General features: G+C 47.0%; 1 protein-coding gene across 8 annotated transcripts in view; it reads right to left on the minus strand.

Annotated features, from left to right (window-relative positions):
* Window positions 1-1,527: 1,527 nt before the first annotated feature.
* Window positions 1,528-24,320, minus strand: part of LOC149355699 (uncharacterized) — an 85,485-nt gene continuing 62,692 nt past the window's right edge. For all 8 annotated transcript variants that reach the window (XM_089577677.1, XM_089577676.1, XM_089577680.1 and 5 more), the window contains 2 exons: window positions 2,027-2,264; window positions 1,528-1,658 (listed from right to left, as the gene is read on the minus strand). In XM_089577677.1, coding sequence (XP_089433803.1) covers window positions 1,637-1,658; window positions 2,027-2,264 — 260 coding nt within the window. In that variant the 3' untranslated portion in view covers window positions 1,528-1,636. The remainder of the gene's footprint in view (window positions 1,659-2,026; window positions 2,265-24,320) is intronic.

Here is a 24,320-nt window from a genome sequence, read left to right on the forward strand (position 1 = left end):
CTCCAGATTAACATCCCTACCTTTACCCTCTTTCTGTATCTATCTATCTCTCCAGGAGAATGTAGTTCAAGAGGGTTGTATTCGAAGCACTATGATATAATCGTAAAGACAGACATACACAGAAAATAATGCCAAACTCGAAAATGTATGCAGTTTTTGTTCACCTACAGACAGCTTGCTCGTTGTCCACCATATCAACTTGCGAGCGACGTATACAAATTGCTATAATAAAGTCGGCTAATTCGGCACACAGAAATGCATTGCAGTTTTGTGCACAAAGAAGAGTGGCTCCCCTGTTCTCGCTTAAAAAAGAAATATTACTTCTGTGTTTTCAGCGGCGGTTCTCCGACTTTTCTACGCGACTTTCCTTATCCAAGCTGTATTGATCTGACTCTGTGCACTCAAGATCTGGTGCCTGACGTGAGGTGGGCCACAGACATTGAGAATCGCGGAACCGATCACTATCCGATACCGCTAATGAACTTAGCTTACGAATGCAGGTGCTCGACGTAAATCCAAACTTCCCACATGCGAAGCTTTTCGTCAAAACGCAACTCAAAAATTACCATGGACATTAATTAGTATAGACGACTTCACTTCGCTGGTGCAAGATAGCCTGAGTTGTTGCACCAAGCAAGTCCCCATATCTGATGAATTCACAAGTCTTAATAGTATGAGCCACTGAGGGCATCTCGAAGAACTGCCGACCCGATAGTGCCCAAATTGCCCACCGCCCCGCAAGTGGCAGTTAAATTAAGGATTGCTCACTCGGGAAGAGCAACCTGGACCGTAGAAGGGCCACCGCTGGGAGCACCTGCCATCGCAGGGCGGTGGCGCATCGCTTAACCGCTGTACCACTGCTCCAGGAGGGGTAGGAGGACTCCCAGGGATCTATGAGTGTGAAGTAGAGGACGACCTTCTGTATATATCGGAAATAACTCTCTACGCTACCGCGTCGTAGCCTTCAGTTGGAGGTGAAGTGCCTCGTTCAATTTTTATTTTCCGGTTGTTTTCTTGTCTCTTGCCACGGTTGCTCTCTTAGTTTGTATCAGTGAGTCATATTAGGAGAGCAATTTGGCAGAATATAAGAGGATTTGCAAATCTTATTCTTACGAGTTCTAATGAGCGACTGCGTTTTTCAACCCATTAAATCAAGCAAATAGTGATTTTTCATGCAGAGAATATTAAAGCTCCGCTTTTTCGGAGCAACAAAAGGACTTAACATAAACTAATTTTACTTAGGGCAGAATGAGATAGCAGCACAAAAGCCATTTACATTTTCTATTTGAGTAAAATACTTGCCGAGAGGAATAACGGTTTGGTTTGGTTCATGGGGTTTAACGTCCCAAACCGACTAAGGCTATGAGAGACGCCGCAGTGGAGAGGAATAATGAATTATATTGCATGAATGAGTTTGAATCCCCTTATTGTTATTTCGTATTCGTAAAATGCCGCTAAGTCTTTGCATAAAGCTCACAGACGAGTCCATTGCTTCCTAATGGAAATTTAATTAGTTCGTTCATCAATTCAAAATTGCATTTTTTCTTTTTTAAGTAAAATTCTTGAACCAAAATATTTAAAGTACCGCCTCCACCCAACATGCTCATCTGGGTGCCGTAAGGAGTGGCGAGAGCGGTCAGGAGGTCCACGTGGTCACACTGCATGGAAGAGAGGAAAGTGCATGAGGCCAAATATTTATGAAAAAAAGCACAGAAAAAAATTGCTTAGGTGACATGTGCTTTCGTTATTTCGGAGATTCTGTTTGCAATCTCCATGCTTACGCAGCAGCCTGCTGAACCCTGGGCACGGTAGGGAACATGCACGGTTGCTGCATTTCATTCTAGCTAACTGGCAGCAAGATCCCTCGGTCGGCTGTGCGTCCGACATGCAAAACGCCCCCATGGCTTCGCCAGACAGTGCTAGCTACGAGGAGATGTATGTAGTGTTCCCCCTAGTAATTGCTCCTACTGTAACATCAAGATGGCTATGATGAGCTCCATCCAGGCTTCTGTGAAATGCCACTCACCCAGATCGACGGGGAAAAGCAGCCGAGATCCCTGTTCGAAGATGAACCTGCTGCTTCCCATCCGCCTTTCTCGTCGGTGCACATCCAGCGTGTTGGTTGTGGTGCTGGCAGCAGCTGTTGAGATCTTTCCTGGAGCGGTTGTTTTTCGAGGAATGATCACGGCGCAGGTAGACGTCCGAGGAACGGAAAGCAGACATCCCGCTGCATGGGCACCGGTCAACAGAGCCTGGGCCGTTGGCTGCACCAGACACGTACAGAAATGAACTCTACTGCAGCGCCGCATGGAGGAAAAAAAGAAATCCGCATAGCAAACACTCGTGTCTCAAACGAGGAACATTACCTAACCGGCAAAAAAAAAGCGCCAAACACGCGATTTCTTTTGTTTTGAGAAGAGCCTTGGTCGGGGAGGTGCTATATTCAAACAAGGAAACGGCTATGATAAGAATAACCAGAGAATGGCACAATGGCCTTCAGTGGGCTAGAAGGTCGACTCTAATATACGCGTGAAATCTTTCGGATCCATGTAAAGTAAATGATGGTGCGTTCCTGTAGCCTGCAACTCGCCAGTATAAAAACTAGGACTGCGTGGTCACTTTAAGTTGATGACGGGATAGCATTAACGGTTTAATGTCCATATAAGCAAAATTGGTCATTCTCTGCTTAACATTCACATATCCCTGGGAGTCCTCATACCGGTCTTGGTGCAGTGGTGCACCGTTTAAGCGATGCACCACTGTCCCGGCAGTGGGCTGCGTCAAACACAACCACCGGAGGGGCTCGTGAGACCAACGTTACCCTTCCCGCGCAATCTTTCGCGATCAGTGATAAATTTGAGTGCCACCTGCCGGGTGGGCACTTTCCTCACAATCCCGTGTGCAGGTTGTGATAACGTCACAAGGTTGCGTGACCCAGCTGGACCACCTACCACCTGAGTTGCTCCTCTGGGGATTGTTCCCTCCCGCAGCCGCCGATAACGATGACGACTCTGCCGGGTTACCCGCTGTCACCCTCACTTCGCGCACTTTTACGTGGGAAGCTCCCAGACACCCTTAGAGCGTGTGGGGGTACCGGTCTCGGACTCTAAGGAGATGCCCTCGACTCAGCGTGGCAAACTCAGCGGAGACCAGCTACCAAGTGACAAGAGGTTTTTGGGCGTTCCGTGCCCAGCTTTCGCTGGTCGTAAGCAAGAGAATGGGTCGGAGCCAAAGGTTCACGAACAAAAAAAACGTTTATACAGCAAAGAGACGATACAGAGGATTTCACAATCACTAGTACAGACACATACAAAGTGATTAACAAACAATGCAACTCGTGCAATGTTGAACTCGAGAGAGAATGCAATACACAGGCAATATTGCACCTAAAGTGCACTAACACACGAGAGAGAGGTAAACAAACAAAACACAATTTGTTCACCGGGCAATGCGGCAGTCCGAAGACCAGAGTTCCACGACGATGCCGTCCGCAGACTGGCGACCGTTGCCTCGTTGGTCCGATGCTGGCCGAGTGGTGTTTTCCCGGGAGTCGAAAGGGCGCGCTTCGATGAAGCTTAAATGGCGGTCCGGACTGACTTGACAGCGGTCAACGTCCTTCTTTATAGGCTCGCTCTCCCGTCTGTTTGTTGTACGCGCCAAAGTAGGCGCTCACATACACGCAGCATCTCGCGTGCAGTTTCCCTTCCTTTCTCTCGCTAGCCGCGCGTCCCCATTGGTCAGAGGTCGGGGGTCGCTTCTCGAAGTTTCGAGCGTATTCTGGCGTGGCGCCATCGTGGCGGCGTCGCCGACGTCCGAGTGCAGAGGAGGGGGACATGTCTTAGCGCACGCAAGGCTTCCCCCTCTTCCCCCCGTCAGCTGTAGAAGCAACTCGGATGTTCTAGAGAAATCTTCGGCGTGGATGACTCATCCCCTCGGCGCACGCCGTGTCGGTGAGCGGTGGTGGAGGGGAGAGGGAGCACACGCACACAGGCTAGGCGCTCCGCGGGTGTTTCCTCCGCTCCCGTTCGTCTCGTGCCGGCGAGACGCGTCCGCGCGGCGCTGTTTTTCTTTGTTTGCTTCAAAAATGCGCCGAATTTTGTGACCCCCGCTGGACGAGGCCTTTAACACTGTTTCACTATCTAGCACATAGAGCATCAGAAGACTATCTTTATTTTATATTAGTTTTATTATCTTAGCCTCAAAGTACTACTAGGTTATGTTCATTTTATTGTTCTATTTCCGCAGTAGAGTCCTACAGAAGGCTTCCCTTTACGTGACAACGTCATACGAGCGTATGACGTTGTCAAGCGCCTGTTGGACGGCGGCTTGGCGGACTACGATGAGCTGAAAAGCTTCTTACTGACAAGATATAACGTGTCACCGCAGGACCTTCACCAAAGGTACCTGCGAGAGAATAGCACCCCATCGTTTAACGACTTTCCCTACCAGTTTAAAGCCGACATTTTAGAATGGCTCGAAAATGCGGAAGGTTCGGAAGATCGTGACACAGAGGTAGAGTGCGTCGCTGTAGAGCAGAGCTGCCAGTGCGGCACAGAGGAACGTAGTCCGTACTTGGCAGATGTAACTGCTGCTGTAACAGTGGGAATTGCCCCGCATTCGCCAACTGAGAAAGCCTCTATACCATCGGATAAGGTAGTCACAGCATCGAACGATGCACTTACAGAGGTCTCGCCCATTGAAATTGTGGCCGAGTTACCGGAAAGCGAATCTCCTTGCGTGTCGAAAGCAGGAGAAGTTGCCGAACAGGGCAGAGAGGACGTCCGTCTGGACATTAAAGAAAACGCTTGCGCCGACGCAAGCAAAGTAGATAAGGACGGCACACCGTGTTGTGCAGCGCGTTCGGCAGAAATGCAGAAACCCGACACTTACGATCAACGGAAGCGGGTGCATGTAGAGTTTGCGGACGCTGAGTTGTGCGTTGTGTCTCTGGCGAGGAATGCGAAACGAGTCCTGTGCTTTCGCACTGCTCTGAGCTTTGCGACTTTCCAGAAAGCAGCTGTAGTAGCGGGAACACCGCGACTGAGTGCAGAGCCGACCCTCATCCGCTATCAGCTGAAACGCGTCAAGAGCACGACGCGAGCTGCGTGTCAACACTAATGTCAGGAGAAAAAACTGGTTCGTCCGCGCCTGTAGAAGCTAAGGCGCTGGACGACAGTGGAGAACAGAACGTTCCGGATGACACAGGAGCGGTAGACGTCATTCCATCCGAGGGGGGTGAGGACGAATGCGCACTCAGAAACGCTGAGCAGGAAGAGCGCAGCTTTGAGGAACTTAGTAAAGGCGCCAAAGACAGGCCTGATCAAGGTAGCGCACGTGAATTGGCTGACAATCACAGTGATATTGTCAGAGGGCAGAAACCTACGCTACGGAAGCAGCATGTGCTTTCGAAGCACCAGCTAGCGAAAGAGAATTGCCACCGAAAAATGAAAGGCAAGCACAAGAAAGAAAGCTCAAACCGGAAGGAAAGTAACATCCCGTTCCGAAAAGAGCTATCACCACAAGGTGATAGCGAAACAAGAGAAACAGTGCTGCCGTCGAAAGGAGAGGAAAGGCAAACTCAAGAGAGAGAGCTGCCACCGAAAGACGATGAAAGGCAGGCAAAAGAAAGAGTGGCGCCGCCGATAGATGAAAGGCAGGCAGAAGAAAGACGGGCGCCGCCGAAAAGAGAGAAAGGGCAAACGCGCGAAAACGGGTTTCCACCATCGGAAGCGCCAGCGCCGCCGGCAAAATGACCCTAGTAAAGTCAGTCACGTGGTTAGCCCTGAAACTAACGTCAGAACCAGAGCTAGAGAAATGTGCGAGGCATCACTATCGCGCAAAGCGAAGCGCATAAGTGGGTCGAGGCACATAGATCTTGGCAGTAATATAAACTGCAAAAAGAAATCATACAAGCACTCACGCGAGAAAGAGTATCAACGGATGAAACCGAGATATAAGAGAGCGCTGCTCAAGAAGCTCAAAATAAAGGAGCGAGGCAGGGGTGAATTTTGCCGCGAGCACAGAGAGAGCAAGACGCGCAAAGGCACGTGCTCTCATGCGGGCTCTCTCTTTCCGCTGCAGTCACGGGAGAAACCGCGCTCCCACAGAAAGCGGCACGCGTGCGCAAGGAAAACGCGAGTACGTCTCAAAGAGCGAAAGATTGTATGACGCCGCAGTTACAAGGGCAAGAAAATTGGCAAGAAACCGTCTAAGCGCTCGGCCAAGCACACTTATCGCGATGGAGAGCCGCGTGTCCGGATAACTTTATTCGGTAGGCGTGAAATCAAAAGGCCGTGTAGAGGCGAACCGCGCATCGAGCGGAAAGGCAAACGGGTGCGCGAGAAATTAAAGACTCGTGGAATGTCTCACTTGCCACGAAGATTAAAGGAAAGGAAAGAAAGGTCCCACCGGAAGCTTTGCGTAATCGCAGTTGAACGCCGCAGCTGGCGCGCGAAGCGCAAAGAAAGGGACAAGTCTCAAGTCAGTGAATGCGAATCTTTCTCGTTTTGTACCGCCTGTAGAAACTGGAAAGACAAGTACAGAGAGAAAGGAAAGCGCGTCTACCGCGAAAGAGGCAGAGACATTAGCTTCCGCGGTAGTAGAGAGAGATAGAAAAGCGCAGCTACAGCGAAAGAGGCAGAGTCATTAGCTTCCGCGGTAGCGGGTGTCGTTTAATCGAGTTGAACGCTGGCGTAGACGCACTAAGCCGTGTGTTCTAAGCAAGGCTGCCTTCGCCTCCTCGTGGCCTACATTTTGTCTCTTCGCGAACAGCTGTTTTAAGTTCGCTCGTAGATCGGGGAAAAATTTATGTCCTCATTTGTGGCCTCAGCTGACTGTTTTCCTGGCCGAGTGATCTCAAGAGAGCAAATTTACTGTGCATTCATTTTATTCCGTGTGTGACGTGTGTTTGACACTATGTTTGAATTAATTACTTTAGAGTTCTTGTATCCCACATGTGTCTCTTGTTGAAGAGGGAGCGAAAAGGGGACAGAACTATTGCTAACGGAGTTTTTGTGACCTTTAAGTCTGGTGTTTTGACGGGTGACGGAGGGCACTTGCTCGTGTTGGGTGTTGCCTGTTGTCGGTCGGTTCTTGGCAACATGCAGAACGATCAACGACCGATGCTGAGAAGCAAGCTCTTCCGAAGGACCGAGCGAAGCTGATCCAGTCATCTGGGCGACAAGGCGGCGGAGCAGTGATCCTGTCCTGACGAGCGAGACCTGTTCACGGAAAGGAGCCTGGAGCTACCTGCTGCTGAACACGGGACGAGAACTTGGAGGTGCCTGGCGCACGAGCGCGCCCCGCATCCGAGCCACGCGGAAGTAGCTCGTCTTCGTGGCGCATTGTCTGGCGGCGGTGGTGCTGTAGTGCCGGAGCTCCCATTTCGTTGGCTGGCCTCTCTGGAAACAAGCGCTGCGCGCCAGCCGTCGCTCAAAGCAGGCCCAGACTCTCTCGGACATGTCGCGACGTGCAGCGTGACTCATCCCGCCAGGCCGGCGCCGACACGGACCCTTCCTCCTCCCCTCCTCTCCGTCGGTGCGGGCTCCTCCGTCGCGTCGACGGCCGGCGCCTCTGGACCATTGGTCTAATTTGAACGGTGGCCAGTGCTGTGACCTGATTGGACGATTTGAACGGCTGGCTGCCGTAACCGTTACCAGCGGCTTTAAAAGCGGAGCCGCGCTGAGCCCGCGCAGCAGACGGGCAGCAGAAGAGCCATCACGCCGGAGCTACGCTCGTCGCCGGGGCCGCTCTTCTTTGTGCTAGCCCGTGGTGCTCTTGGCCCTTGTATCATGTAAAAGCCCTTGTACATACTGTACATAAAAGTCATTTTACTCACCGTCGCCTCGACCGTTTCCTGGCTCGGACTCCCAGTCCCAACAGCATTGACAGCGTTATGCAAGAGTCGCGGCACTGAACTTATAGGCTGTCGGCGTTCATTGTTTTCACTGCCGATCACGCTGACAATGTTTTAGACTGCGATGACTTTCACGAAAGGAAGGGCGCATAACTGGCTACCTGGGCCAGTGGACACCTCAATCGCGCTTTGAAGTACGTGGCCGTGGTGAGAGCAACATTTGGGTTGCTTGCGTTAGCGCTGACAGCGTTATGGCAGGCACGTGACACTGCAGCTTTTAGCCACAGCGTCACTTCACGCTGGTGGTTCAAGCTTGACTTCCGCTTGCATAACCAGGGTTAACTGATCTAAGTCACAGCCATTTTTTTCCCGTTCGTCAATGATCGGTCACAATATGTCTGCCTTTGATCTCATAATTAACATCATCGTTGTAACGACACGTAACCTGGCCAAGAACCTATTGTCGCTCTCTCTGAAGGTTGCGTACTATCCCTATGAGGTACTGCTGGGTCATGTCAACCCTTCCATTCCCTTAACCGCGGATGTCAGTACAAGTGATCGTCCTCCAGATTTGATTGGGGCTCCTAGGTGCCATTTGTTCACTTCCTCGTTGAGATCATCTATATTATGTGCAGGCTCTGGCGAGGCTACCTATCTGTTTGCACGTCGATCACAATTCGCGGAATTTTCCGTAATTGGGCATGACGTGTTCCACCAGTGGCACTTCTCCCATCGGAGAAGTGTGCCGCATAAGGCTAAGCACCGAAAGATGAATATTCACAAAAAGGAAACGCATGCTCTTAGATCAAACCACTGAAAAAGAAGCGAGCCCATCAGCTCCATGAGTGGGTAATGTTAACTTCAATGGCCGGGGTCTCGTGTCGACTAAAGCGAAACGATTTGGAAAGCGCTCATTTTTGACAAAAGCTACCATTAAATAGATATTTCACTCCACCCTGTGTTGCACGTTTTGGTTTGTTGAGCAGAACCTTCCGAGCCATATTCTAAAATTTAAAGCTGAAAACATCAATGAATCATCTGCACTGGTGGCGCTGGGTGGCCCCGTGTGTGTCAGCTATTTTGTTCCGTAAGATGAAGGTGTCAGCTGCTACCTTCCAGCCGTAAGGTTGCGTGGGGTCAGCGAGAGGTTGATAACTTGGGACTGACAAGGTCGCTGTAATCACCGCTTGAGAGGAACTACTCATCATTAGCTTGATGTTTAGTCGTCGACGCCGGTGAACCTTCTTTACAGCAGCGTCGTAAGCTGGTAATTTACCGGCAGTATTGTTAAGTTATCTATTAAGGCGCTTTAATTAGTTACAGACAGGTTTCCTTCTGTTATGCCTGAAGAAAAATGCGTCAGCAATAGCAGTAGCTGGCTGGGCTGCTTATTTTTTTTCCGCGGAGCTTTTCGCTATAGGAACCCCAGTCCAAATAACTGTGGTTAGAGCTAACGTTGTTGACAGAAGAATGCATTCGATCGAGGCTGTTGCCATAAACTTAAGTCATAATTAAGAGAAAAGTGAACTCACAGAAGAGCAGCGTCCGTAGTCACGCGTTACGAGGAACATTCATAAGACGTGCAGAAATTTTTAAACGTGAGATTCCTTAATTTCGAGCCCGGGAACTTAATTCGCGGTCCCCGGAAGATGACTGTATTGCCAATTTATGCCAATGTGCTATCTTGGGAGTAGTTCTTGATGAAAATATTTACAAAAAAGTGACACAGGTGTCTGAAAAAGGCTCACCCCAGATGTCTTCAATGCCGAAGCACCGTGGTGGTCGCTCGCCAAACGGCTGACGGCTCTGTTAGGCTGGGCGCTCTCTCGTGCATGCAGCCTCGGTGTCCACTGACATCGAGCTCGGTGGCAGCGGCCATCGTCTCGTCCGACCGGGACCACGGGGCCGTGGCCGAGCACGATGAGCGCTGTCCACCCAGGTGACCGTGTCGCAAAGGCCGTGTCTCGGCCGCAGTTCCAGATACAGCAGGCGAATCCTTCCTTGATGGCGCCACGCCCACACGCTGCAGTCAGGAGACTCGGAGGTGCAGCCGGAATTGCGAGACGTGGCCCAGACGGAGTGAAGGACTGCATGGCTTCCGGTTTCGTAAGAAGGAACACTGGGCCTAGTGCGTATGTTAGAACCATCGAACGCTGGCGACAGGCAGAACGCGCACGCACGAGAGATTTGCGCCCTGCTTCCTCTTCTTCGTGGTATTCCCGCGAGGAACAGAACCGGTCGGCCGCTTTCTGCAGTGCTATGATGCGCGAGGCGCAACTGACGCGTCCAGCGCTGAGAGCATGGGGTGGAACAGAGAGACATTTTTCGGGTACTACAGAAAACAGAACAACCTGTTCAGTTCTGTGGTGCCTGTACTGGCACCATTCAGTTTTGTCTTTAAAATTAGCTTCATCCTCGAAAGGGCTTTCATTTTGCCTTTCTCGAGTTAATATAACTAACGGCGCTTAATTATCCTCATCCCTTTTAATGTACTACAATTTATTGTGTGAGTTAATAAAATCGGAGAGTTAACGTCCTGAAGCGATATATGTGCCATGAAGGACGACGTAGTGGAGCGCTACTGTTCCATTAAGACCAGCTGGGATTCCTTAACGTTCTTTGACATCTCAGAGCACACGGGCATTTTAATGCGAAAGCAGTACTAGTCCATTACTAGAAACGCATGCAGCGCGTTGGTTCTCGCAGATGGCACAGAAAATCCCAGCGATAAGGAAGAAAAATATGTGACGTCATCAAGACACAAAGAAAAGGAAACAATTCTCACTCATTGCTTTGCGAGTTAAAGCAGTGCTTACAATTCGATTAAAGCTTTACGTAAGCATATGAAAGAGGGATACTATAAAATCCAACATTTCACATCAATGTGGCGTTAAATATTTTAGAAGTACCGAAAGCACATTGCGAAAGTGCCAATTAGCTTTCTTCCTAGACACGCTTCTTTCAGTTTTGTTGTTGAACTGGATGCCATTTCGACTGCATGCCGTTTTCGCACTCCATAGCGCAGACGCTTTCGGCGGGTAAATCTACGCGCTGGCACAAGTCATTTTGTCTGAAAAACAAAAAAAAAGTTTGCCGTGTTGCAAAAAATGTGCGGCTGAACCGGGTCCCGAACCGGTTCGGAAGGTTCCTTTGAATCGTTCCGGTTCGGGTTCAGTTCCAAGATGGCGAAAAAATTTTGGGTTCGGTTCGGTTCCTGTTCCGGGCAAAAATTCGGGTTCGGTTCCGGTTTCGGGTTCAGGTTCCGTTCCGGTTCGAAACCCTGCTCGTGGCGCGTTCAGCAGATGCCAGAAAATACTAATCGCTCCCTCGGAAACGTTCGCCCTTCCTAGATTTGCAGTTTAGATTCAGTGAAGTGGTGGCCAACTATATGTGTGTTTAAAAGCCAAGCTAGCTGCAACTCGCCCGCTGCCACAACTTGATGAGGATACCGAATAAGGTTGCGAAACATGGTGTTTCTTTGCGAACACTTGGTTGGCATTCATTTCTCTCTTAAATTTGCATCCGAAATCAGAACGTCGAACGCTTTCCTTTTAATCGCTTAGCTACGATTAAACGAGATGCCGCATATGAAGAGCTTCGATGCTTGCTTGCTTTTTTTGTGCTTTGCTTGCTTGCTTGGACACGCCGAACCGAGTATAAAATCACTAACCGAGACTTGCTAAGCACGCCTCAGGTGGCCTGGCCGCACCTAAGCTGAGGAGAGCGACACATGCTTGAGCCTCTATAAGGTTTCTGCAGGGGCTAAGTGAGCATGTTTCTCCTTATAGAAGAGGCGCTTCTTCGGAATGGTGACACACCTCTCATGCGCGAGAAAATCACAAGAACTGTGTCATGGTTCAGCCGCGCCTTTTCGTCAGAAATCTCCAGAGATCACATTAGGGACAAGCCCTGCATGTAGCCGCACTTACGAAAGTGCTTCGAGCAGAGTACGCTTGCTTTGGTCGGCTTGAATTCTTCGTCACAGCCGCGAGCGCTTGCGCTGCGAGCTTATGGCGGAAAACAGTGAAAGACGACACAGTTGCGGCCGTGGTTGTTCGTTGATGCGAACGCAGAGTAGTACCTCGTGTTGAACATGACTCTCAAGGTCGGCTGACACGCTTTGCACGTCACATCGCACACAGTACGAGGAACAAAGCATGCAGCACGAGAAACAACGCGCGCTGAAAGCTCGCTCGGGTGCGCCGAAGTATCCCCGGCTCCTCAACGTGACGTCACGTTGGCCGACATGGATGAGGTTTCCCTCTCCGCTGTTTTCCTCTCCTGCGCTGGCGCGGGGCGCGGGAGATTTAAACATCGCGCTTTAAATTGGTGATTGCGCTACTGTTTTAGCCAAAATCTAAAACATAATTTCACAGGCGTGATCAGCAATGACTCTACTTGAAAACCTTAAAAAAATGGCTGATTCGAAAACCGCCTCAGTATCCCTTTAATAAGCGCAATGTAACAGAAATAAGAAAATTTAACATAGAACGTATCGAGCATGCTCTAAAGAACGAAGGTAGCCTAAAAGGGGTTCTGAAGAAAGTAGGTATAAGAAAAATCAGATGTATGCGTTAAGAGACAAAGAGCGCAATTTCATTAGCAACATGTATAGTTAATGTAGGCGAAGAGTCCCACACGAATCTGTACAGTAGCCAGTGTAATCAGGGCGTAAATGAGAGATGCAGTAACGTACAGCAGCGGGACATCCCGCCTGTAAGGAAAGATAAAGTGAAGAAAGCCTTAGGAGCACCGCAAAGAGGAAAGCAGCTGGTGAGGATCGGGTAACAGTATATCTGTTAAAGGACGGAGGGGAGATGTGCTAGAAAAACTAGCCACCCTATATGTGCAACGCCTTATCACCTCGAGGATACCAGAAGCTTGGAAGACCACTCATATACTGTTAATCGATAAGAAATGAGATGCCTAGGACTTGACCGATCAGCCTACTCTCCGTTGCATTAAAGATATATACTAATGTATACTAATGTATAGGTATATACTAATGTATAACGTATAATGTAATAATGTTTAAGGTATAGGCTAACAGAATCAGAACAAACTTCGATTTCAGTCAACCAAATGACCAGGCAGGCTTTCGAAATAGCGCTTGTGTGTGTGTTTCGTCTCTCTTGTCCGTGTCTTTGTTTGTGCTATATCATTTTTAATTCAAGATGTTCGACAATAGACCATATTCGCACTATCGATCAGATGACAGAAAAATGTGCAGAAAATAACCAACCCGTATACAGGGTGTGTCTCGTAACACTTCCCACAATTTTTAAAAATGGGCTTTTTGAGTTAGCATAGCCTATTTCTCGGCATAGCATTGTCAGCGGTGTAGTACAAGACGGGCACCTTCATCGCTGTGGCGCGTTCGGTCCGGCCCTCCGTGGCGAGCTCTTTGTCTGCTGAGGAATGGCGCAAGGCGTGGCCGCTCCGCTGCGGGGACGTCATGTGACCAGATTCAGCTTGAGGCGGTTCGCTAGGCCGGCCGCGGGTTAACTGCGGTAGTATCAACAGCAGTATATACTCCCTGTAAACTGTTCAGAAAATAGTGACACTTTCCCGCCGTCGAAACTCTCCAGCGTCCCCATTTTCGAAGCCATATCACATGGGCTCTGACAACAGCCACCGGACAGGCTCGACTGCCATTGTCTGTAAGAGAGGCTTCAGGTAACAAAAGGCCTGGCATTCTTTGCCAGACGCACTCAGAAATAGACCATAAGGTTCCGATTCTTACTCAGCAAAATCAGTTTTCATGGAATGATCTTGTTTCTGAGAGGCTGGCGGTAATAATGTTTTAGCTGACTGCACTAACCTTTCACTCTCTCATGGAGCGTCCTATTTTATTCTAATTTTAGAAGCACCTTCATCATCAAGGCTGGAACCCTTGAATTCTTTCCAAATGTATGCGGCATGGAACTCGAGTTGGGGCTCTTTTTAGCCCTCGTGCTTAAGACTTGCTTGGTGTTTATAAAATTAGAAGAGTGCGTGTATCTTTCTTCTCCCGGTGACTCTTCTTATTGAGAAGAAAATATTTTTATTACTGCCGTCGGAAAGGAGGCTCATGGATGCCAGCTAACAACAAAAGTATGCTGCAGGGAAGGAACAGCGCATATGTTTGATCATAAGAAATGAGCGCTAACAAAACAAGTCTCTAACTCCGGGTTCCAAGCCAGAATGCTTCAGGTTGCTGTCGACGCTTTCCTCCGCCGACCATGCCTCCTGGCAAGGTAAAGCGTTCTTCTAGAAGACGCCAAAGAATCTCTTGCTTTCCTGTTGCTCTTCTTTCCCACTGATCGCGGCGTCCCCGGCCGAAGCAGAGCGCAGCCGCTGTCGTTCTCAGGGATCACGTAACAGCCTAGGTGCACAGCGCTAAGGGAACCGCTCAGCGAGGACGCGCTACCAGTCACAGGGAAATATTGCCCCTTGCCTTCTGGCGAGATCACGTCTGGGACGTTTCCGGGGCCGAGGAACATGCAGGAGCAGCAGCAGCAGCTTTCTAGTTCGATGCTTTCACTACGCATCAGCAAGCGTGGTAGTCCGTATGCGTTGTTCCCATATATTTCCATCCCCCCCCCCCCCCTCGTATGAAAGCAGACCGCACTCCCTTAATTCTTCAGCTAACATAGTTTCGTAGCTACATAGGATTACACAAAAAGCGGTGAAAAAAAGGTGTAATTATTGTGCAAGGGCATGGTTGGGCTAATATGCACGAAAAAGCCTCATATGAGAGCGCAAGAAAGTTACAGCATGTGGCATTGTGAGTTAATTTTCCTCCCGTTGGTGTTGTTGCACATTGTTAACGTGGTATGTAAACTCAAATACGCCGCATCGTAAAGCTCCGTATATGCACAAAGAAGTAATTTCTCCAAAGACGTGAACGCTGCATTTTCGTTTTAGGACCCTTTTCAGCTTGCTTTGATTGAACTTGCGTAGCTATCCAGCCAAAGCGCCAATGAATATTTTTAACCGGTTAGAGAGCAGTAACGGCGAACAACCAAATTACCGTCGAAAAACAATATGAATGTTATATATGGTTTATGTAGAGACGAAATTGCAAGAATGCGTGGAGTTTGTGAGACGCTAAATCAGTAAGATCAGTTTTCCTTGCCGTATGCGTTTCTGACGCAGTTGCAACACAAAGGAGAGGAATACTTTTGAAACATGTGATCTTAAAATGGCTAGACTTCGCCCCTTCATTACGGGAAATCAAATTAGGGATAAATTCCGGAATGACCACCCAACTTGAACACAATGGGCTACAAGAAAATTTACCTATATTTTTCTTCTTGCTTCCTCGTGTTTCCGGAAGTCTGCTCTCTTATTCGAAAGCTCTGATTCATTGGAAATTTGGTATTTCGAAATAGATCGTCGACCAGGTGGTCTTAAACGCGCATACCATTTTTGGCGCTCTTTTGCTCTCCCGCTTCGAGCCATCTATAGTAGACTTCCTCCGCCGAAAGAACGCGGCCAACAGCCCTGAGCTGCACCCAGGACCAAAACAACAAAGCCTGGTCTGATTTACACCTTCTTTTTGATCTCTTTCTCATCTAATTCATTGTCATCGTGTTCCATCTTATGCAGGATTGACAACGCTACGAAGCACACCTTTAAACACCTTTCCACTCGTTCATTCCTGATCTCAGAAGCGGGAGTGTAGGTCACTTTCGCGGCCATTTTTCCACGCAGCGACAAATTACGCCTGCTATAAGTCAGCGCGGTAATCAGTTTTTACACCATCATGTCTTAGTGGAAGCCTTAAAGATTCCACTTCAGCAGTAATAACTTTTTTTTCCATGCACCAGCAGATGCTCTCCATTGAGACTATGAGATAGCTAACACACAATAAGAGCACTATTGTCGAGAAACACTCCTCCTTAATTTGGAAAGACATTTCTTAAAAACAATGTCGCAATTTTTTTCGTTTCGCTCCTTGTACGCCTAGAGACCCAGCGTTCTTTTGTCTACATGGGCTTGGCTGAGAACTTCTTTCATGGGCCGTAATTTGAGGCCAAATTTTCGCCTCCATTTTGCCGTTTGAAATTTGTACGTTATATGATATGGTTTGATAAGTCTGTAAACTTGAAAGAGCGGAGGGTCATGTGGCATTCTCTTCGGAACATAAATTTATCAATGAATAATACTGGTTGTTTCTCGTATTAGATTTCACAGTGCTTGGTCTGAAATTCTCAACTCAGGGAATATTATAAAAGAGCCAATCTTCAATTCAATCGGGGTGGTTCCGGTTGCACATATTACATTTTAAATGCGCAAGCATTGCTAATTTCTCTACGGAAAAAGCCGGCTTGTGTGGTGTGCATGTGGACTCGCGGGCAGTGCAGGAAATCCCAGCAATGAGAAGAAAAATGTGCCTACTTCATCAGCCATATGGCGAACACAGCAAGCCGAGCGCGTCCATTTCAAACAATGCTATACATGTCATTCGTATATATGTATATATATACTCGCCACTGGCCGACCTAGGTGCTGCGCCACTTTGCCTGACATTCGCGCCAAAAGTGTGACGCAGTCATTTGTCGTACTGCCTTCCGGCTGGCGTCACACACTTTCTCATTGCACATAGCTTTCATGTAGTCCTTAAATTGGAGGCTAGCTAGCAACAGGGATTCCAAACGAGAGCATATGCACCTTCACTTGAGTGCCCTCCTATACTTTCCTATCAGAATTGTGATGCAACTGTTCGTCGTACAACGTTCCGGATAGTGTCATACGCGCGTGTGTGTTGGTGGTCTCATACTTCAAAAAAAAAGACTCATGATCAGAATAAGTAAACTCGGCAGAAAGACTCAAGACTGGTTATGTACGTGAATGGAAAGCACGACACGATTTCGCATTCCCGTACGTAAGCCGGCTTGTGCGTCTATGACTAAATCAAGCACTATTAGTGCTATAGTCAGGTGATGAGAAATTCAAACACACGGAACAGCCATAAAATACAGCAAAATCAAGCACACAAACGCGTACATTATTGATACGGAGTTAAGATTCAGTGATTCAATGATTAAGAGCACGAACAAAAGCACGAAAGGCTTCAACATATGTTGAGTCAACGACGTTTTTGGGGAATTTCTTCCTGACTGATATGACATGCGGAAAGAAAGAGTTCTGATGAACGTTTGTTCGACATTTGATTTCACGCACCTTAAAAGCATGATCACAACGGGCAGATACAAAATGTGTCTGCTGAACATAAAAAGTTTTGTCAATCTCGGTTTTGATGAAATAAATGCGATATAACATTTCTAGTTTATTGGGCATGCGCCTATTACTGAGAAGTTCCCAATCAAGAGATTCCTTTATTATTGAAACGCTGTGTCGAAAGTCGCAATCACTGGCGACAGAACGGGCTTCACGGTTCTGTACGCGTTCTAAACCATCTGATAACGTAATCATACATGGATCCCACACCACGCTAGCACACTCAAGAATAGGTCTGATGTGTGTGAGGTACAACAATTCTTTTATATTTGTTGGGGCGTTATTGAAATTACGCCAGAAGAAATTCAACATTCTGGAAGTTTGCCTACCACATATTCAGAGAGGGTTCTCCATGTGAGGTCATTTCTGAAATGTACCCCGAGGTGCTTAAATTCAGAAACTTTTTTCAGAGGAGTAGAATTTAGGCAGTACACAGAGTTTATTGGGTTACGTTTTCGTGTAAAAGCAACATATTTAGATTTATTTCAATGGAAGTGCTGAGTTCTGGGTGCTACAATAAAGCGAGCAGAGCTGTTACCGATCGGTGTCGTTAGTAGGCGGAAAAAATAAATCTGGCTGCAAGTCTGACTGACAGCGGAGAGACGAGAACTAGGTGTGGGATTCCTCATCAATCGGGATACAGCCGGCAACATAGAGACTTCTCCACTATTAACGAGAGGGTGGCAGTTATCGTAATTAGGTTTAATAAGAGGTACACACTGAATGTGGTACAGGATTACGCGCCTACATTAAGCCACAATTATCACATCGTTGAAAGCTACTATGAAGGCGTGGAATCGGCAATGAGAAATGTAAAAACACAATACATTGTACTGACGCGTGGCTTAAATGCCAAGGTAGCTCCAGTCTGCAATGAAGCAGACTGGAGCTATTGGAAGCGGACTGGTAGCAGGAAGCAGGCTGGCGACTCTGTCATAGGCTGCAGGAATTGCAGGGGGTGTTAGCAAAGTTCGGAGGGGCAAATAATTTACTGATCATGAATACCTTCTTCCGCAAACGAGCCAGCAGGAAGTGGACGAGCAAGAGCCCCAATGGTGAGAGTAAAAATGAAGTAAACTTCATACTGTGCGCTCACTCTGGCATCGTAGAGGATCTGGAGGTCCTCAGAAAGGTACATTGTAGAAACAACAGAACTGTAAGATCACGAATTAGCTTATGCTTGAAGAGGGAACGGAAGAAACTAGAGAAGCGAAAGCCCATTAACGAATTAGCGGTAAGAGGGAAAGTAGAGGGATTCAGGATTTCGCGTCAGAACAAATATTCGGCTTTAGCTGAGGACGACGAATTTGATGTTCACGCTCAGGACGATAAGCTCACAGCTGCCATTACAGAGTGTGCAGAAGATGTTGCGGTAGGATGGTTCGGCAGGGTACCGGCAAGCTCTCTCAGGAGACAAGAGATCTTATTAAGAAACGCCAACACATGAAAGCACCAAAGCCTACAGACTGAATAGAGCTGGCCGAGCAATCAAATAAGCGCAAGTTAAATAAAATAGGAATATTTAACACGGATCGAATTGAGCATGCTCTAAAGAAAGCATGTAGCCAAAATCGGTTCCGAGGAAACTAGGTATAGGAAAAATGAGATGTGTGCGCTAAGAGACAAAGAGCGCAATGTCTTGAGCAACATGGATGATATATTTGAAGCAACCTAATAGTCCTAGACAAATCTGTACAGTATCCAGCGTAATCAGTGCGTAAATGAGAGACGCAGTGTCATATAGCAGTGGGACGTCGTGCCTGTACGGAAAGATGAAGTAAAGAAAGCTTTTGGAACATCGCAACGGGTTAAAGCATCTGGTGAGGATCAGGTAACAACAGACCTGTTGAAGGACGGAGATGAGATGTTCTAAAAAATCTAGCCGCCCTATATAGGCAAGGCCTTATGACCTCGAGCGTACCAGAAGCTTGGAAGACCGCTAGTATACTCTTAATTGATAAGAAATGAGATGCCAGCGACTTGACCGATCAGCTTCCTGTCCATTACATTTAAGGTATATACTAATGTAATCGTTAATAGAGTCAGGACAAGCTTCGATTTCAATCAATCAAATGATCAGTCAGGCTTTCGAAATAGATACTCGACAACAGACCATATTCGCACCATCGATCAAGTGAGAGAGAAGTGTGCAGAATATAATGAAACCGTATACAGGGTGTTTCTCGTCAAACTTTACATAATTTTTGAAAAATGACGAGGAACTTTAACGGCTAAAGTGCTGAAAGGCGAAAGCCTGAGTGCTGCATTCTGCTACACGATTGTTCACTTCACATTTTGTTGGTGCATTAATTAACTGCCAATTAATGACGCTTCAGCTTCGCCTTTAGGAGTGGAACGCGACAGCTTGTTGTAGCGCTGCCACGGAGTCCATTGAACGCCACCACCCGTTCGGCGCGATGCCTTGCCCTTTGAACGCAACGCTTTTTAAGGAAAGGAAATGGCGCAGTAATTCTCTGTCGTCTCGGTGGACACCTGAGCCGCACTGTACAGGAAGGGACGAAGTGGAGTGAAAGAAGAAAGAGGGGCCGTAATGAAGAAAATGAAAATTGTATTTGAGGAAAGGAAATTACGCATTAACTGTCTCGCATATCTCAGTAGCACTACTCGAAAATTGTATTTGACGAAAGAAAGTTGCGCAGTAACTGTATCACATATTTCGGTGGACACCCGTCAAAATTTGCGCGTGGTGACATCACTACAATTTGGACCAATCTGAAACGCGGACAAATACGCCTTGCTCGTCAGTAAATTGTTTTTTGAGGAAAGGAAATGTATCTGTCTCGCATATCTCGGTGCACACCTGAACCTCGCCTTAACGGGAAGGGAGGAAGATGGGAGTGAACGAAGACACCGTATTCACTAGACGCACCTTTGTTCATTCCAAACCATCAAGCTGGCATAGCGCAGTGGTAGCGTGCTCGACTCCCACTCCGGAGACCGGGGTTCGATTCCCAAGCTCGGCCAATTTCTTACTCGGTTTTATTTATTTATCTGGTCCGAATAGAAAGGTTAATTGAACTAATTGGTTAAGTAAGCAATTAACTAAACTCAAACTTACTTGGAGCATCACTATACGATCCCTTTAATTGGTTGCATGGTTACTAGCGAAAGTACAATTGGCCCCGTTTGAATTTCGCGCACTGTGACGTTACGACCGTTTCGACCAACTGAAAAGCGTGACACTTCTTGTCGACAGCTCCTGCTTACAAAGATGAGGCATTAGAGGCTTCCGCCTTAAAATAGGCTTTATGAGCTAGAATAGCGCATTTTTTCGGCCTAGCGCTGTCAGCGGTGCAGTAGATCAGAATATAGCTAAGACGTGCTAACTAGCTGGCTGGTTAACTAAAATCTAATATTTAACTTTTTAACTATTACCGTTAGGCTGTTTAACTATTAGAGGCTGCCGCCCACTGGATTTAATATCCATGTCAGTTTTTGGAATTTTTAAAACGCGCTTACCCTCGGTGCTGTGGTCTAACAAATTTAGGTTATTTCGGCGAGTTGCGTGCTCTGGAGAGGTTGCTTTGCCTGCAGTCTTCTCGAAAGCGCATGTGTTTTGGCGCGATGAAGCCACAATTTGTGTACCTACAGCGTCGAGGACAACCACGTTTTCTAAATTCTAGAAACTTAGGTATATATTACTTACCCCGGGCTACACGCCTGTCAGTAATTAAGCAACCTAACAGTGACAGTTAAAAAGATAACTACTCAATATTAGCTAACAATTCTAGCAGGCCTTAGCAGTATTCTGATGTAGTGAATCGCTGACAAAGCTGTGCCGAAAAAATCGCTATTCTATCTCAAAAAACCTATTTTTTAAAATTGTGAAAAGCCTTAGAAGAAACACCATGTTTGTAGCTTTCATAGATTAAGAGAAAGCATCTGACTTGGTCGAAATCTCAATAGTCATGCTGGAATTGCAGGAATCAGAGTGTAAAAGAGCCTTATGTAAAAATACTGGATGATGCCTATAACGGCTGCACAGCTACCATAGACGTCAATAAAGTCAGGAATAAAACTCCAATATGCAAGGCTGTCAGGCAGAAAGACACCATATCGCCAGTCTATTCACCACCTGTTTACAGGAGCTTTTAGGATGCCCGGATTGGGAACAGTTGGGTATAAGTGTTAACACAGAGTACCTTAATAATCTGCTATTCGCTCATACATTGCCCTACTACGTCACTCAGGAGATGAACTGCACTGAATGATCAATGAATGAGGCAGAGGAGAGCGGTGCTTCTAAAATTTATTATGCAGAAAACCAAAGTAAAGTTCTCCTGTCTCAGAAGGAAACAATAGTTTACAATTGGTAGCGAGGGCCTTGAAGTGGTAAGGGAATGCGTTTTCTTAGGCCAGGTAGTGACCGCCGATTGGAGTCATGAGAGCGAAATAACTAGAAGAAATAAGATTGGAGTAGAGCGCATTTGGCAGGTTCTCTCAGATCATGAATGGCGGTTTACCAATATCTCTCAAGAGAAAAGTATAGCTGTTTCTGACCGATACTCACCCATGGGGAAGAAACATGGTGGCTAACGAAAAGGGTTCAGCTTAAGTACAGCGCAGCAAGGTACGGAAAGAAAATTGATAGTTGTAAAGTTAAGAGGCCGGAAGAGGGCAGAGTGGGTCAGCGCTCAAACACGAGTTAATGATATCTTGGTCGAAATCCAGGAGAAGAAATGGGCGTGGGCAGGGCATGTAATGCAAAGCCAGAGACAACCGATGTTTTTTAAGCGTAACGAAAGAGATTCCAAGCGAAGGCAAGCGCAGCAGGCGGCGGCAGAATTTAGGTGGCAGATCAGATTAAGAAGTTTGCTCGATGAAAATAACGGTAGCACATCGGATAGCCCATTGCCCTGCAGTGGTTGTAGTCAGGTTGATCAATTGGTGAACGGTATTACCGTTATTTTCATCCAGCAAACTTCTTAATCTGATGTGCCACCTAACTTTCTGCCGCCCCCTGCTGCGCCTGCCTTCTCTTGGAATCTCTTTCGTTACTCTTAAAAACAACGGTTATCTCTGCCTTTGCATTACATGCCCTGCCCACGCCCATTTCATCTGCGGGATATCGACCACGATATCATTAACTCGTGTTTGAGCGCTGACCCACTCTGCCCTCTTCCGGCCTCTTAACGTTACACCTGTCATTTTTCTTTCCGTGCCTTGCTGCGCTGTACCTTTTAAGCTCCTGAATGCAAAAAAGACAGTCGTTATTGAAGTGTCATAACAGGGTTTCCTGTGTTCTCGATATGTTTTGCGTAATTTGAATGTCAAAATTTCATGCAAACTTTTACTGAAATTCGGGTTGAAATCGGGCTTTCAACTTAAAATTCCAAAATACTGCTTTGGTTTTTGTTCGACATAAAAGCTTATTTTTTCGATAAAATAAACGCTTTACTAAAGGAATTTCAGCGCAGCCTTCTGATGCTTCTTGAATGAATGAATGAATGAATGAATGAATGAATGAATGAATGAATGAATGAATGAATGAATGCATTACGAATCATTAGAAATGCTGTCTACGTTTTGTTGTGGCATGCTAGATGAGCGAACATTTTTCGCGCACCAAACTATTCAAAGCAGGACCATGAACACTGATATAGGCAGACTCTTTACGTTCGGACGCATAAGGCTCTCTACGGTGTATGTATACTACCAGTTTCATTTTAAGATTCGGGCAAATATGCTTTCAACTCTCAACTTTTCGGAAGTTCTCAACAATGGAGTGATTTCCAAATTGAAGCAATTTATGGCAGAAATTTTGTGTTCTTTACTCACTGTTTTTTATCTCTTCGAGTAAGCAAGTTAGGAATTCCCACGAACAGTATACGTATTTTTCAGGGTCTTTTGTTCGTTCATTTATTTAGTGTCTTGAGAGCCATGAGGTGATTCTTTTTTAACAGATTCTCTCGGCTAGAGACAAATTAAACATATTCACGGATATAGCCTCTCCATCTGTGCATATATCTTGTCAAAGAGCATTCCAGGGGGGAAAGGAACGAATAAAAAAGAAGGAGGGCGCTAACTGGGCCCCAGCTTCCCCCAGGCAGATTTAAAACTCGGCGTCTATGCTTTGTTCTGAAAAAAGCAGGCACTGAATGCTACTGATCGACAAGGCATCGCCCGTTCAGAACAAAAGTCAGCGAAGAGTGTATGACAGCGCGACAGTAGGACGTAGCACAGCCGGCACTATCTTATTGGCATCACTTGACAGGAGAACAAAGGAGCTTAATATTGCTTCTAGACTGCCCGGTAGTGCCTTCACGCCACGAGATTCAGAATAAAAATGAACATCCCAGTAAAAACTCCACACTGCTCAATTGCCAATGAAAGTAATTTATTTTTGACACTATTATATGTTTCTATCGGCGCTGAAAGATAATTTCTGCGGTTCGATCTAATTCGCTGCAAATTTTATATGCCAAGTTCCATCTGGCCTGTCTAATTCCTGTCTGATTCCCTAAGTTTTCAACGGCTTGAATAAGCTAACATTTTGGGGCATCAGACGGTTTACACTGCAGGCTAACTACGGTACTGCGACAGTAGGTTTGAAGAGGCTTTCATGCATATTTTATCACTACCTTTCACCGTGTACCATGCACCATCAGTGAAACAATTCAGGGCATTGTTTTTGTGCGCAGCATGCAGTGTAGCAAAAGTTGTCTAGGAACTTTTAGCCAGGAATAAATAACAGTCAATGACAACATCAAAACTTCTTTAATTTCTGCAAATTCCCCCACAAAATGACCGTATACAAATTGCACGAAAAGCAGAGTAAATCATCACGTTTAACTTAGAGTCCTTGCCCTAAGGAATCAAAATCACAAGTCGACACAAGCTTTGAAGGGGACATAAAAACGAAGAAATTAAGCTACAAAACTGCCAAAAGTGGCGCCATTGCAGGAGACACGGCCGCGCCTCCTGGTCGCGCCTCCTGGCCGCGCCTCCTGGTCCTGGTCAGATTATAAACCTAACGAAAGAGAAATTCAAACTGTTTGTGATACGCACGTCTTTCTTTAAGAGCTCTGGTAGTGCACCCGCAGTTTCAGGTGCGGTAGAGCTCAAGAGGACATAAAAATATGGTATGACGTGTGTACACACCTTGAGCGTTAATTTTTAGGTTCGCGAAGCGAATTCGGTGCTCGACCACCCTGTGAGCCAACTTTATGCCGAAAACTCGACATCGAAACCAAGATCACTCCGCCATGATATCACAGAG

The sequence above is a fragment of the Amblyomma mixtum genome, chromosome 3, assembly GCF_055824585.1.
Source record: "Amblyomma mixtum isolate Tamu chromosome 3, ASM5582458v1, whole genome shotgun sequence".
Classification (NCBI taxonomy): Eukaryota; Metazoa; Arthropoda; class Arachnida; order Ixodida; family Ixodidae; genus Amblyomma; species Amblyomma mixtum.